Source organism: Gossypium arboreum, chromosome 5, assembly GCF_025698485.1.
Source record: "Gossypium arboreum isolate Shixiya-1 chromosome 5, ASM2569848v2, whole genome shotgun sequence".
Lineage (NCBI taxonomy): Eukaryota > Viridiplantae > Streptophyta > Magnoliopsida > Malvales > Malvaceae > Gossypium > Gossypium arboreum.
The window spans coordinates 4,308,621-4,324,628 of NC_069074.1; the positions used below are offsets into that span (position 1 = coordinate 4,308,621).

Genomic DNA, 16,008 nt, shown 5'->3' on the forward strand with positions numbered 1-16,008 from the left:
TTGAATTTTATCAATTCTATATAAAAATATAAAAGGACCCTAATAATAATAAAAATAATTCATTTTATAAAAGAGTATTTTAGTAATTTTCTAATTATTTTGATATTTGATTCATTTGTTAGATTTAAATATAAGTATAGATATATAGATAGTAAAATAAGGCTTTCCTTAGAAAGAAAAAGGAACAAAGCTTTGCTGGTATAGTTAAAACATTAACGACTGGCACAATTTTATATCTAAAAGATAACCGATGAGTTATTTGCAACTTAAATCCTCTGTATTTTTTATAAGTCCTTTTCACCTTTTATGTTTACTAATTTAGTTTTATAGTTATTCTCAATTTAAAAATAACTTAATAATGTTATCTACATTACGTTATATATGTTTTAATTACTTGTGAAAAATATTTTCTCATTTTTTAAAATTTTTATTTATAAAATTCTAGTAACATAAAGATATTAATCTCTATATATTAATACTTAACATATAACTTTAAATAATTAATAGATAGATATTATTATATTTAATTTTTTACTAATAAATATTAAAGAACTCAAGAAGTAAATTTATTAATCGATAAAGAATGTAATTGTGCCCGAGATAAGAAATCAATATGTAAATTCGCTTGTATGATACTGCAGCGCGTATTGAACTGTGTGAACTTAAGATTTAACTGTATAAAAAATATTTTAAAAACTACATTTATTTTCAGATATAAAATTAAAATTTAAGTATATTAAAAGAAACCAAATTTATTTTTTAAATATCATATTAAAACTATATTTTAAATAAATTGAAGCCATTTTGGATCCCTAACGTTACGTAGCCCAATAATTAGACCCAAATTTATCACTACAAAACTGGTTCATGTAGGCGAGCTTTTGGACCCACCCACTAAGACCCAAACCTAGCCCTGAAATACTCTTTAATTATAGGCAAAAAATGAGCCACATATACTACCCTACCTGTCGTTACCGTTACACGCCATGTGTACTTCCCCTGTCGTGCGTGCCCGAGTTTTATTAGAGACTTTTGCCCTTTTTCTCATAGATGCTGAAAAAAGCAACCTCCAATTTGTGAAGCAAGGTTTCAGAAAAATTCAAATTCACAAAAGAGAACGATCGAAAATACCACTAGTATTTTGAAATAAGCTCCAATCCATGGCTAAACGGTTGATCTATTCCAGACTCTCACTCTCTAGACTCTCGTAAGTTCATATTCTATCTTTTGCTCCTTTGATTCGTATTTGTTACGGTTAGATTCTTCAGCTACATATTCGAATTCGACCATTCTTGAACTGTAAGAACCTATACACAATTCCTTATTTTCTTTTCCATTTTTCGGAATCTGAATTCCTCTGATTGGACTATAATGTTAGCATAGGTTTTGTTCTGTGGAGATGAAAAAGTTGAAATTTTTTGTTCTTTATTGTTGCCGAATGGATTAAGATTTTTTATTTGCACGGCTTCTCCTTTGCAATAAAACAGTGCAATGGGTGGACCCAAGAATGGAAGATTTCTTTCAACAGAGTCTAACAAGATTGATGAGCCTTTTAAAGTTGAAGAAGCAGAGACCGTGAATGTACCTCCTCCTCCTTCTGAGAAGGTGCTAGTTAGAACTTTTGGACCTATATATTGTCATTTTATTAATGTTGGGTTCTTTTAATTTATTATTGTGCATGCATTACTTTCGACTTATTGTTATATTGTTCATTTTAGCTGCTCGTGTTGGGTGGAAATGGATTTGTTGGCTCCCATATCTGTAGGGAAGCTTTGAACCGTGGTCTGGCTGTTGCAAGCCTCAGCAGGTATTCTAATTTTATTTCCAGGATTTCTTTATAGAACATTATGTTTATTTCTCATGTGGGCTCGGTTTAGCAATGAAGCTCATGAACTAATGGAGTTTGCAGCTATTTTATCTTGCATGATGAGAGTACATAAGAAATTTCAAATATATGATTGTTGCACAATGTTTTTCAGAATTAAATTTTCAAATATCATGGAAAGTGACCAGTCCTTTTAACTTTAGGGGCATCTAATTTCGTACTCTTTAGCTGGAAATCTTCATCTGGACGCTTTCTGCTGTTATTTGCATCTGTATTAGAAAGATTGCTTATTTACTATCCCCCATGATATGCTTCCTGTTCTTGTTACAAATATGCTCTGCTCATTACGCTAATGCTTTCTAGTACAATGTTCAAAATTTAGAGCCTAGGTAATGATACCCTACATCATTTGTATGTGAAGATGCCTAATATTTTTCTGCTGCTTTCCATTTTCGTCAAATTACTGGTATTTCTTCGACCCCTTAATTTGGTTGCTTCTTTCTATTAGGTCTGGCGGATCATCTTTACATGACTCTTGGGCTAAGAATGTGACATGGCATAAAGGTTTCTTTCCTTTATTTGCTTTGCTAGATGTTATTGGTTGCATGTTGTGACATAGCTAACATGTTACTTCCAATCAGGGAACCTTCTTTCTTCTGATTCGTGGAAGGAAGCTCTGGATGGAGTTACATCTGTTGTATGTAGTCCCTTTATTCTGCAGATGACCTAACATCCAAAAATCAAATCTGAGCTAAATTTACTTGCACGGCTATACACAATGGTTCCATATTTTAATTATGGCATTCATATTACAATTTCCTGGTTACTTGCAATTTAATTTGAATCTTACTCTCTTCTTCGACACTCTCTTTTTTTTCCTGCTAATTAAGTTTAATTTTTTAGATCTCTTGCATTGGCGGTTTTGGATCTAATTCATATATGTATAAGATTAATGGGACTGCAAACATCAATGCTATCAGAGCTGCTGCAGATAAAGGTATATAGATTATTGATCTGTGATGTGTCTCCTTTTGTGACTAACTTCACCCCTTCTGGGAAAAAGAAAAGGGAAAGGGAGAAAAAATTAACAAAAACTTCAAAATGTGTCAGTGTTTTGTTTCTGTGTGCTTTTCATTTTTATTTCTGGGCGATTGCCACTAGTAACTTCTTCTTGGACTTTTTACCTTGTTTCTGTTGGGGTTGACTTTTTATTTTTTGCTTTCAGGTGTGAAAAGATTTGTTTATATCTCCGCTGCTGATTTTGGCTTCGCAAACTATTTACTTAAAGGATATTACGAGGGGAAGGTACACTTTTCTCTTTGCTCTCGGTTCCTGATGACCATTTGCTCAGGTGTCTGTTTTGCATAACATTATTGTCTGATTTTATTCTTAGCATTCTGCTCAAAAAGTGGTAGATTAGCATGTACATTGAAAACTTTTCTTTTGATAACGGATGGAATATATGGCTCAAGAAGTCTTGTGGACCGCCTGCTGATGGAAAATTCTCTTTTTCTTTTCCTGTTTGGCTCAGAGAGCTGCTGAGACAGAGTTACTCACGAAATTTCCGTATGGAGGTGGGTTTTGTGAATCACTTGCTGTAATTTGTGCAATATTCTGCACCTAACTTCCACATTGCTTTTTATTTCCTCTTCTTTTGCTAATAGTAAGCTCTGATAGTTTTGGTTTGGCTGGTAGCTTGCTAGTAATAGCATGAAACTATCATCATCTAGTAGTTATGGTCCTTTACCCTTTAAAGATTTTGCATTTTCTATTGCAGGAGTGATTTTGAGGCCTGGCTTCATTCATGGAACTCGCACTGTTGGAAGCATGAAGTTGCCTCTAGGCATTATTGGTTCACCACTGGAAATGGTAAATCCATGTGGTTTTAAATTTTACTTGCCTTCTGAATGTAGTAAGTATTCATTTGATCTGTCCCCTGACCTAAACCAGCAAAATGAATGGGTCCAATGATGCATCCTAGTTTGTAGGGAGTTGGTGAGAGTAGTCGGGCATTTGATGCGTGAAGTGTGCCTAGGTTAACTGCAACGATCCGTGTCGGTGCATAAGCTTGGTGGAAATTTGTGTCTGAAGTTATCAACTAATAAGATCACTTGTATCACTGCAGGTTCTTCAACATGCAAAACCATTAAACCAGCTACCACTAGTTGGACCCTTGTTCACTCCTCCCGTTAATGTTACGGCGGTTGCCAAGGTTGCAGTGAGAGCAGCAACTGATCCAGTTTTTCCCCCAGGCATCGTAGATGTCTATGGAATACAACGATTTAGCCAGCAAATGTCAAGATAGATGAGTTGAAATTTCAGTTTTGCGTTGTTTCCTTTTTTTCAGTATAAAGCTATTGAAGGTATTTAAGTGGAGGATTGTAAATTCTTGTAATGGTTGCTGCTGCGTTTAAGGGAGTGAAGGAAACAAGGTCAATAGTCCACTCACTCGGGTTCAATAAAAATTTCAGGCATTAGCCTCTATTATAGTGGAAGGAGTTTAAAAAGGCTGTTTTGTGCTTTCGAATGAAGCATTCCCATGATTTTACTCAACAAAAAATCTCCCTTTATCTCCATACTAAATATAAAAAGGTCTTTTCTTTACTATATATGCGTATTGCTCTGTTTCAGAACATCTTTTGGAATTTATTAATATTTTATTCATAAAAATATTAAATAAATGAGATCGTAATATTTATTAATTATAAAATATTCATCATTTATATTATTTATTAGATTAGTTAAAGTTTAAAGAAATTAATAATTATATACATTATGCTTCGTTGTACAATGTATCGATTGGTGTGATTGCAGTTGAGCAAAACGAATCAGTATAATTAATACATGTCGATATTTTCACTAATGTCAAGAAAGGATTGATTGTTCTACTTTAATATTAAAATGATTAGAACCAATGCGAAACTAACGAAGGTTGTGTTGGATTTTTGGACACATTTTACCTTGCTCTCTTACTTTTATTATTAAATTAGTCTTTTATTATTAAATGAATTAATTTAATTAATATATAATTAAAAAGAATAAAATTAAATCAAAATAGAAATAAAGTTAATGCTTGTTGTTTAAAAATGACATGAAAATTATTTTTATTTACAGTTTCATCCACATAATTGTAAAAAAATTTCAAAATATTATTTCATTTAACAGTGAAGACATGTTTTAAACATTAAATATTAATTTTATTAAAATTTAATTTAATTTAATTATTTTAACGATAAAAAATAATTTGATTCAAATATTAATTTAATAAAGAGAACTAGTAGATACATTCATCGGTATTTAAATTATAGTAGCATTAGCCGGAGCATTTGGGGCTTGTAGGAGTCCAGTATGAGTACCCAATGAGAACAAAAAATCAATTTAAGAAAGCACGAGTCAGACTTATGAAAAGGCTCCATTAAATGTATCTTCTTGCCGGGAGAAAAAGAAACACGAAGCAGTTTTCCATATTGATAAAGGCAGTGAAGGACTGGAAGAAGCAAAAGAGGAAGGGGAAAGGAAATAGAGAATGAATCATAATCGGCAATCCAACGATGGGAAGCATGATGATGACTCTGCTCTCTCCGATTTCCTTGCTTCTCTCATGGATTACACTCCCACTGTACTCTTTTTTCTTTTTTTCTTCAAAAGAAGGGAATTCCTATAATTACGTTTCTGAACCCTTTTTTTTTTTTTTTCAAAATTCATTGCAGATACCTGACGAACTGGTGGAACATTACTTAGCCAAGAGTGGTTTTCAATGTCCCGATGTTCGATTGTAGGTTTTTCTCTCTCCCTTTTTTTTTTTTTTTTTTTTTACTTTCAATAAAGTATTTTCTTTTATATATAAAAATTTCAGTTAATCTTTACAGCTTTTATTGGTCTTCATGGCAGAGTCCTAATTTCAATTTTGCTTTCCTCGAATAGGGGTTCTTATCGTTCGTTAGGATGGTTCTAGGGTTCCGGGTAATGGAAAATTTATTCCTTCAATTTAATTATCGGTTGCCTTCCGAGTCACCCAACAAACTTCAATTACTGTACTTTGTGACGAAAAATAAGACAGATGCAAACCACTAATTTCATGTAGTCCGTAAAATCCGAAAGAAAAGAAAGAAGCTTTATTCGGTTGCTATATTGCTTGCGGTTCTATTGTTAAAAGAAAAAGAGTGGAGTGTTGGGCATGATATTTCCATTAATTCTAGCTTTATATTTTGCTTTTGCAGAATAAGGCTTGTAGCTGTTGCTACTCAAAAGTTCGTTGCAGAGGTTGCAAACGATGCACTTCAGTATGGCACCAAATACTTTTTAACTTTTCTTCCTCTGTGTGTTTTTTCCATGAAGGGACAAAATAGTGTTGCATAACTTTCTACACTGTTACATCATTTGGAAGTTCTTACATAGAAGCTTTAAGTTTCTTATGTGCAATGGAAATGTTTATCGAAAAGAGTAAATCTTTTGGGTAGTATCAGTTTGGGTTCGCTCGTCTCAAAGTTAGTTTGATTATGACAATTTTCGATCCTAATAATGTAGGCATTGCAAGGCAAGACAGGCTGCAGTTGTGAAGGACAAAAGGGAGAAGCAGCAAAAGGTGATATCCTTTGATGCTTGTTGTTAAAGTTTCCGAATTCCTTTCTCGGTATGTCTGACCCTGTTGTTGCAACAGGATAAACGCCTAATCTTGAAAATGGACGACCTCTCCAAGTCATTGCGTGAGGTAGGCATTCCTGTGACTTGTTCAGATGTTTTAAAAAAAATTGGTCATGCCTTTTTGTTTTTCGTCTTCAACAGCTAAAGAGTATTAATTTCTCTCATCATTTTCGATTGATATCCAGAAATTATTTGATTTTGTGTTCTTTGAATGAGCAGTATGGAGTGAATGTGAAGCAGCAGGAGTATTTTGCGGATAGCCCTTCAACAGGAATGGACCCTGCTACTAGAGATGAATAGTTGGAGTTAGAATTATGTTATTACTTTGTTGATGCTGCTGGAAACCTCCTTTATGGCCCTTTATTACTTGATTGCTCAGCTTAATAGACTCGATTAACATTTACATTGCTGTGGCTAATAATATTTCCAGTCAATGTGTATGTGAAAATTACATTTTTTTTCCCGTTAATTGGTGGTCTAAAGAGAAGCTTTTGTTACCTCATTCCCGAAAAATAAGTGACATTCAACTATACAATCTATATTAATGAAATGCTAATGGCTTAGATGAAGATGATATATTGACAAAACTTTCCTAACATGCTGCCATTTTTCTGTACATATCGCAATAATTTACACAGAGGTGTCTCCATCAAGGCAAATATTGCTCGAGACACTCTTTCAGTTTTTGGAAAGTTACAGGCTTTGAAACAAACGAGTCCATGCCGTTTGCAAAACACTCTTCAGCACTCTCCGACAATGCATTTGCAGTCATCTGCATTTATACATGACATATTTTTATCAGTGTGCATAACATGAAGACTATCGAGGCAGTTAAAGTGATGAACTCACCGCAATTATGGGCATATGCTTTGGAGGTGTACAATCTGGTTGTAATGAATCAGAAGATGGCGAAGGTCTCTCTATCCCAGCCCTTGCTGCTGCATCCCAATTACCAGTTTCCTCAAAGGAGCGAATCAATCTTGTAGCTTGAAGGCCATCCATGACCGGCATGCAAACATCCTGCAAGATAGAGTTCGTAAATGGTTGCTAATAAGCTCTTAAAGTCAATAATGCAGCTTTCAGAACTAGAATGCAGCCGTGATATCTTTCAGACCGTAAAACTTGAGCAGATTTAAACCTTATAAAAAGCAACTCTAATATGCAGTAGGGAAGGAAAGAGAGGTAGGAATTCAAAGATCCTGAAGGAAGTACCATTAGGACAAGATCATAACTACGGCACTGAACGGCACGGACAGCTTGGACACCATTGTTCACAACATCTATTGTGTGGCCTAACTGCTTCATCATTGACTGCGTCACCAATACATTAATTTTATTATCTTCCACCAGGAGGATCTTAGGCTTTGAGATAGAATTTGATACTTCTTGGCTGATGTTTAATGTGGACTGAGAACCGCTGTCAGATCTCCCCTGCCTCTCAGCTGGTAGCTGAGGCTCACTTATCTTCACTTTCACATCCACCTCTCTGCTTGTCTCTGAGCAAGTTGACACATCTATGGTAGAAACTTTGTTCTCTGCGTTTACATCATTGTGATGACGCCTGCCTCTGCAAATTGCACTTTCACTATCGTGGTCTGGGCTGTGACTAAATGAACATTCAGGCTCAGATGATATCTCTAAAGCTTCAGCCACAGAACAAGCATCCTCAACTAAATCCATCTCCTTTGCTTGACCATTACTCGTGGGAAATGAACAATAATTCTCTGAGAACCCATTAATTTTATGTGAATTTACATGGCCAATATTATGTGCTAATAATTTTTGGGTTCTGCTAGATCCATTAGAAGAAAATAGAGAACCCAAAGTAAGTGGCTGGAATTGGAAAAAGCCATTCGTTGCATCATCATCTGAGTCACCATGATCATCCATATCTGAGAGGTCATCCGGGTCATCAGAGTCATCAGAATGATCACATGATAGAGAAACCTTGTAAGGTAGGATAAACGTAAATGTAGAACCACAATGCACTCGGCTAGACACTGTAAGACGGCCACCCATTAACTCAACCTGCAGAGAAGGCATGGAATGTTAGGACTTAGGTTTTGTACCGGTAAGAGTATCAATCAAATCTCTGCAACTATCAACAACTTAAATATTTCAAGTAAAAGAAAATGTGCATAGACAAATATAGAATTACAAAATTTCCAGCTTTCACCGATCAGGAATTTACTATTGTTGATAGTAATGAGCTGTAAGTAAATACTTCAGATATATTGGCATGTGCAAACCAACAGTGTCTTAAAAAGGAACTAGAAGGTGGTGAAGACTCTGAAACAATCTGTTTATATTCTAATATCAAATTATACGCTTTTCTTAACTGCAAAATTAGGATAGTTAGTTAAACTAGACCTACTGAGATTTACATCATAATTATCTGATCTGCTAAACTGGTTCTTTAAGCAGAAGCAAGAAGAGGGAAGGCAACTGTATCAATTGTGGTGAAAAAACATTATTGTTGATGGAAGGAAGAATTCACCAGCTGTTTACATATTGCGAGGCCCAGTCCTGTCCCACCATACTTTCGGGCATGATCGGCACTGACTTGCATGTACTTCTTAAAAAGTGTGGGCAAAGCATTTTCTGTCACAGAGACAGGAGAATGTATCAAGTTCTAACAAAACCTCTGATTTTTTGCGATAATGTAAATGATTAAAGATGAGCAAACTCATGTACCAGGTATTCCAATCCCAGTATCATATACATCACAGCGAATCCAAACTGTTGTTTCAGGTAACTCTGCTTGCTCCTCAGTTACATCTATTTTTCCATTCATTACTGGAGTACCGGGTTCACTTTGAGAACGTTTTTGGCAAGAACCTTCGTGTTTCTTACCATGAAATCCTCTCTGATCACCGCTAGTTTGAGACGTTGATGTACATGTCTCTTCTTTTGGTACATTAGTTGTGGTTTGATTAGCAGTTGATCCATCAGACCCGTGCTGAGATCCTTCTTTTGCAAAAGGGGGCTCTGGTACTACATAAAGTTTTACTCCTACCTTCCCTTCATGTGTAAACTTGATGGCATTGCTGAAGAAAAAGAAAGGTTGTTCACATAACATGCGAGAAATTAAAGTGATGAGAAGTAATAATTCAGAAAGATCTTCTCAGCATAATTGTTAGAATCCTTCTTTTCCAAATAACAAAAAGAACTAAGCACATGTCATTTAATTCTCTAAAAAATCAGCTACAAAAGATGTTTTCATGATAGTCTATAGGAAACCTGAAACATAAATCACGACTTCTCATAGTTCAATACCTGATTAAGTTGGTGAGAATTTGTCGAATTCTTAGCACATCTCCTATGACCTGAAATCAATATATAAAAAGCTCCACAAAATGGGGGAGGATGAAAAAAGGAACTTTAATTTTTAAATTAAAAACTTGAAGGAAATGTGTCATATGACTCTCACCTCAATAGGAACATCATCTGCCACATTTCCTTCCAAGGTAAGAATCTTTTGCAATGATGCTGCAGCTGTCTGGAGAACATGCTTGACAACCTCTCTTGGTCGGAATTTTGTAGCCTCCAACTTCATGACACCTAAAGAAACAGCGAAAAGAAGATACATTTAGAAATCCCAATATATGAGAATAAAAACCTGCCATGATTGAGAGCATCGAATTTTGAGACAAAAAAGCATGATGTGATTGTGAATAAGAAATAGAACTTTCTAAACATGCACTACAAAGATCACATTTTAAGGCCAGATCTCTCAACCTTGTTGCTATATATAACTACTACACTGTTCAAGTTCTGATTCTTATGTAATAGTAGTATTATTATCATTCTCAACAGTGGTGGTGACCAAAATAATGAGATCTAAGAAATTAATATACACAGTTGAAAATTGAAAAATAACAGGTTTGAGCTTTTCATGCAATTTTGGAGTAAAATCCAGACCTGATTCAACCTTGGAAAGATCAAGGATGTCATTTATAAGTTGAAGGACCAAATCTCCTGAAGATAGCATGACATTTAACAATTGTCTTTGCTCTCGGTCAAGTTTCGTTGTGGCCAAGATCTCTGCCATGCTAACAACCCCAGATAGAGGAGATCTTATCTCATGAGACATGGTTGCCAGCATCTGTTTTGCACGCATTGTCTCCTCTAGAGAAAGTGTAAAAAGAAGGCAAAGAAGAGTTAATTCAGCGCTTTAAAAAGTATAGCAAAAGAGAAATTCACAAATATTCAGTTGTCACTGAGTTGATGAACCTGTTATGTGTATGGTTCTGTTGAGTTCTGTTTCCTTTGCCTTTTGTACCGCAATCTCCTCTCGTATCTTTATCATCCTTTCCCTTTTCCGTACCTATACAATCAGAAACATAAATATGCATTTTTCGCCTTTTCAATTAATAGCTTAAACAACCAATATGAACAAACAGAATGTACCTGATCTGTTATATCCATGCCCATGTAATTTATACCAATAGTCTCCCCTGCCTTGCTAAAAACAGGTTCCACATATATCAAGAATGTCTTCGACCCAAATAGTTCTGTCTCAAATGTGATTTCTCTTTTTGCAGGCAATCCTTTATCCATCACTTCTTTTTTAAAATCCTGAGACTCCTTAACACCAGATCCAGTAAAAATTTCCACATCTGTTTTTCCTAAAATGTCCTGAAATGAGAACAAGTTATAGTTCTTATGCCACTCGCTGTGAATAAAAGGGACTGCAGAAGGTGAGGAAGTTACAATCAAAAACTATATTAGGACAACAATCGTGCTCACAACCAATACTTCAGCAAAAGATTATCAAACCTTGAATAAGAACTTCTGGTGCAATAAATTACCTCCTCTTGTAAACTTGGAAAATGGTTATAAATAAAGCGGTACCGCAGCTCTTTATCCTGGAAGTCGACCAAACAGGAAGTTTCATTAGTTGAAAGATTATACTATGTCTCTTCATACTTCAGCTAATTTTGGAAGTTGTACTCGTTGGATATCTAGTTATAGGCAAAAGATTCGAGTAGTAGCTCAAATCAGCATATGAGGATTCTTAGCATAAATGATTAGTTTGATGATATCTCATCTGCTGAAAAGATAACCTAATTAACAACTTTTAAATTGACATTACTCAAAGTTCAAAGCAATGAATTAAGAATGTCCATGGAATAAAGTTTAATTGTGAGGCAGCTTCTTATATCACTAAATTTCTCTTGATTACCTGATGGCCGAACACAACCGGTGCAGTTTGAAGTACAAAATGTAAGAAGTTATCTGCTCTTTTAAGAATTTGGGACAACTCTTCCACTGGTGAGGACTGTTTTTCCAGATTTTTTATGCTTTCCTTCAACTTTTCCTTAAGTAGGTGCTCTCTCTGCATGCTTGCTTCCAACATTTTCTCCAAGTGCGCGGCTCGCTGTTTCCAGTATATGACAGTATCATACTCAGCATCAATTTCAACTCTTTTACTTGGAACCACAACATTTTTTTTCCTCCGAGGAACTTCTTGCCAAATATCATAAATGCCATCCAGTATGGAAATCGAGCGTTTATCTCCTCCATACCTTTCCTCCTCGAAACGATGTTCCTCCAATATCTCTAATTTCTTGAGCTCAGATTCCTGCCTTTGCCTGCTTAGATTGTCAAGTTCTTCTCTAAGAAGACGAACAGCATTCGCTTGCTTATATTCCCAGTGTTTTACAAGGTATGCTAACTGAGACGAGCCCTTGTCTGTATAATTAGTTAGCTCTATAAGATGTTGGAAATCAACTATAGTTGGCTCCCCCACAATTGTTACCTCCTCCAACATATCTTGGTCACCTCTTGGCTTTTCTACATTAAACTGCTTCCCAGCTTCATGCTCAATATCTTCAGGCCACATTGAACAAAGGACTTCGATGTTCATGTCTTCAGTTGGGTCGGTCTCCATCTCACAAATCATGGAAATCACTTAACTACAACCTGTTTGAACTGTTGAGAACACAAATTGTCATCAATCGATCACCAATCTATGCTTCTGGTATGGCTCTATAAAGCATCTTTAATCAGAACAGATCCTGCAGAAGAATGTTAATTTAAGAATGTCATGTATCCATGCAAAGTTTAAAATTAAGAAATATTAAGTACCGAGCTTTTATCCTTCAGAATAAACCAATTGATTCTAAGATTTCTCCAGCCTTACTACTTTATTTCAAATCAAATTTTATTTGAAAGCGAATTACATGACAACGATGTGCAGTTCTTGGAACAGAAAATTGTAGAAAACCATGGCAAACAGAGAGAGAAAATAATAGATATGTTGACTGGTGCGGAAAAACAGCAATTGGAGACGAAATAAACAGTAGAAATCTCTTTATTCGACGGAAGTCATATAAATTCCAAAATTTGATAGAATTTTACATATTAAAAAGATGAAAAGAAAAGCTTTTAATTTTTCAGGAGAAAGGAATCAAAAGATTCAAAGTCATGTTGAGGAGCAGAAGGTAAATTTGGCTAAAAGTTTTGATCACTGATCGTTAGCAACAGCTGAATTATATCACATTCGAAACCAGAAGTAAAAGGAAAGTCGAATTTTAATAAGAATTCAAGAAAATGAAGCTGGAAAAAGAGTTAGATTCATCAAACAGAACAACCGAAAACAGCGCCAACAATAAATATGATAAATTTACCCAGTGAACCAATATACTACGCGTTTTTCCTTTTTTTTCTTAAATAAAAGCAAATTAGGCAATCAATTAAGATTAGGCAAATACAAACAAACCACATTAGTAAGCTAAGCCTTGAGATTGAATGACATCCAATCCTGAAAAGAACAAAGCCTTGATGGAGAAGAAGAACAAGTAAAAGGCTGACGGAAACATCCAAAACTCAATAGATTTTTCACTGTAGATCTGAGGAACAGCTTTTCTGTTCAGATATTCAATCAACAGCCTTCAAATGCTAATGAATAACTCTTTTTTAATGCAAAAAATAAAAAATAAGGGAAAGAAGAAAGGCTGAAGCGGCCAAGTTACGAGAGGAGAGAGAAAAACGAGTGAGAGAGAGAGAGGAGAGCATGTGACTGAAAAGAAAAACAAAAACAAAAATGTAGGATAGAAGGAGCCATGTGCGATCGGAGGTCAAAAACAATAGATAAATCTCTGATTCTTGGCGGTTTTTTTTTTTTTTCTTGGGTTCACTTAGTACTTCCTATGTATGGCTTAGCGGCCCTTTCCATGTCCTTTGGTGTTATTTATTGGAAGTGTATTTTGTGGATGAAGTGTATTTTTTTCCGGGAGTTGTCTGCCTCTCACCATGGGGAGGGGAAAAAGAAAGGAGGAGGAATATTTTTTAAATCAGGGAGCCTTGGCCTCGCTGTTCCTTTCCCCCGCCCGCCTTTTACTATGCCTAGGTAACGTGATGGAACGGCGTGTGAATGCCACGCGCAAAGGTGATACAATATAACGATGTTTAAGCTATTTTATTTTAAAAATATATACATTTATAATAAACTTTATTATTTTAACTTAAAAGATCAACGAAACTAAAAGAATTATAGTAATAGAAAAAAGAATTAAATTAGACAATAATTAAAGAATATTAATTGTTTACTTGGAATATAATAAATTTATACTTGTCTTAAGTTCTTAATCACATATGTTACAAAATTATAAATAAAAGAATTAAGATATCTTATAAATTTTTAAAGGTTACAAAAGAATAAAGTATAGGGATTTTGAGAGTTGTATGGACCTTTGTTTATCAATAGATTTGCAACGCTCTCTCTTAAATGTCCACAGTAAAAAATGTGTCTTGTTAAAATTTTATAGGAAAAAAATTTGTGGGATAAAAACTAAATGAAAGAAAAAAAATTCATGTTATAAATTCATTGGGACAAAACATTGATTAAAGAAAAAAAATGCGTGCATTAAACTCTCTCTAGTGACTACATTACATTACATCTTTAAATGGGTGCATTCCAATATTGTATACTAGTCTTTCAAATGTTGTAGTTGGTGATGTTTACTGTTGAATTATCACTAAACGAACTTGTTGAACTTTTATATCATTTTTTTTCAAGATCACGAGTGAAGAATAATTTTGATGAAATATGTTTCGATTTGTCATCTTTGATGTGGCCACCATCGTTGCATTATTTTTATATAAGATAGTTAACATCTTTCTGGATATGTTGAGGCAACAACTTTAGCCAAATAATCTCTCAACTTGTCTCATGCATTGTAATTATTTCTACATGGTTTGAAGAGATAACAACCAATGGCTTTTTTGTTGAATGTCGTAACATGATAGTAACTCTACCTACAAATAAATATCTCATTTGAGATCAACCTTTATGTAAATTCGATAAATATTCAGTATCGGCATAGCCAACTAATATAGATATTGAACCACTTGAATAAAATAACTTTATACAGTTTCTCTAGGATATCTAAATACATGTTTAATTTCATTCTTATGTCTACGAGTTGGAGAAGAACCAAATCTTGCTAACAAGCTTACAACAAATGTTATATCAGGCAAAGTTTTAGAACCAAATAGGTAGTTGAAAAAGTCTGGTTACCGATTCTTCAGTTCAATAGGAATGATTGGCCTACCCAGTTCAATTAAATAAATTATTAAAATATTAAAAATAAAAAATTCAATTCAACCGTCTAATTCAATAATTTTTTTGCTTGGTTCAATGATTGTTGAGTCAACTTGTCCAATGATTTTGTTTGAACTGATACCCTAGATAGAACTTGTCCAATGATTTTGTTTGAACTGGTACCCTAGACAAAATTTTGTTTTTTCAATATCTTTTATCTCAAATTCTGAAGCTCTTTGAGAGTTCGAATAACATTAAAATTATCAACATAATTAGTAATTATCACAAAATTGTTATAATCTTATTTCAACAAATATTATTTTTATAATAAACTTTTTACAAACTTTAAAAAAATTTAAGATTTAAATAATATAAGTTTTGGTTAAAATTTATAAAATGTACATAAATTATTTTTATAATATAATAAATATTTGATCATAGTCATCCCAAATACTCATACATATTTATGTTTATATTATAAAAATTTGTAACTTAAACTTGTATAAAAATAGTTTTTAAAAATTGAATTTAAGGGTAATTACTTGTGTGATCACTCTAATTCTCACCCTTAAGAATTGAAAAGCGTAATTGGAAGCTCTAATTATACTCAATTTAGTAGGACTCATAAATTATAATGGTTACTCAAATATGTTACATTTGTTTTATACAAATTACTAAGTGACTTTTATACTACGTTCAATTTTACATATATTCATTTATATCCTACCGGTTTTACATCTAGGAGCTAGGAGGTTGACAGGGGCCCCGGCCCCCTAAAATGAAAAATTTTCATTTATGTCTCTAAATTTTTTAAATTTTAAATTAGTAAAGGTAAGATTGTACATTGATCTCTCCAAAAATAATAAAAATTTAATTTAATTTTTAAAAATTATAAAGATATAAACTATTAAAATGGTGAAATTATATTTTATTATTATAAAATTACAATTCAATTTTAGCCCTAAAACAATTTACAACTTAGCTCTGGTTT

The 16,008-nt window shown here is 33.9% G+C and overlaps 3 protein-coding genes across 3 annotated transcripts; 2 read left to right on the forward strand and 1 right to left on the reverse strand.

The window, feature by feature from the left end:
- Positions 1-980: 980 nt before the first annotated feature.
- LOC108473926 (uncharacterized protein At1g32220, chloroplastic) lies at positions 981-4,332 on the forward strand. Its single transcript, XM_017775750.2, has 10 exons — positions 981-1,207; positions 1,488-1,605; positions 1,719-1,807; positions 2,334-2,389; positions 2,467-2,522; positions 2,729-2,822; positions 3,051-3,130; positions 3,357-3,399; positions 3,603-3,694; positions 3,951-4,332. The coding sequence occupies exons 1-10, from the start codon at positions 1,161-1,163 to the stop codon at positions 4,128-4,130; spliced, it is 855 nt and encodes a 284-aa protein (XP_017631239.1). The 5' UTR covers positions 981-1,160; the 3' UTR covers positions 4,131-4,332.
- Positions 4,333-5,121: 789 nt separating this feature from the next.
- On the forward strand, positions 5,122-6,917 carry LOC108474218 (transcription initiation factor TFIID subunit 10-like). Its single transcript, XM_017776150.2, has 6 exons — positions 5,122-5,444; positions 5,536-5,600; positions 6,046-6,108; positions 6,353-6,410; positions 6,486-6,536; positions 6,689-6,917. The coding sequence occupies exons 1-6, from the start codon at positions 5,352-5,354 to the stop codon at positions 6,767-6,769; spliced, it is 411 nt and encodes a 136-aa protein (XP_017631639.1). The 5' UTR covers positions 5,122-5,351; the 3' UTR covers positions 6,770-6,917.
- A 112-nt stretch (positions 6,918-7,029) lies between these two features.
- LOC108474216 (histidine kinase 5-like) lies at positions 7,030-13,869 on the reverse strand. The gene is made up of 13 exons (XM_017776148.2): positions 13,194-13,869; positions 11,655-12,489; positions 11,281-11,337; positions 10,880-11,107; positions 10,703-10,796; positions 10,391-10,597; positions 9,900-10,030; positions 9,746-9,795; positions 9,164-9,516; positions 8,967-9,070; positions 7,682-8,497; positions 7,319-7,489; positions 7,030-7,241 (listed from the first exon to the last, which is right to left on the reverse strand). Exons 2-13 carry the CDS (start codon positions 12,372-12,374, stop codon positions 7,119-7,121), a joined length of 3,054 nt encoding a protein of 1,017 aa, XP_017631637.1. The 5' UTR covers positions 12,375-12,489; positions 13,194-13,869; the 3' UTR covers positions 7,030-7,118.
- Between the last annotated feature and the right edge of the window lie 2,139 nt (positions 13,870-16,008).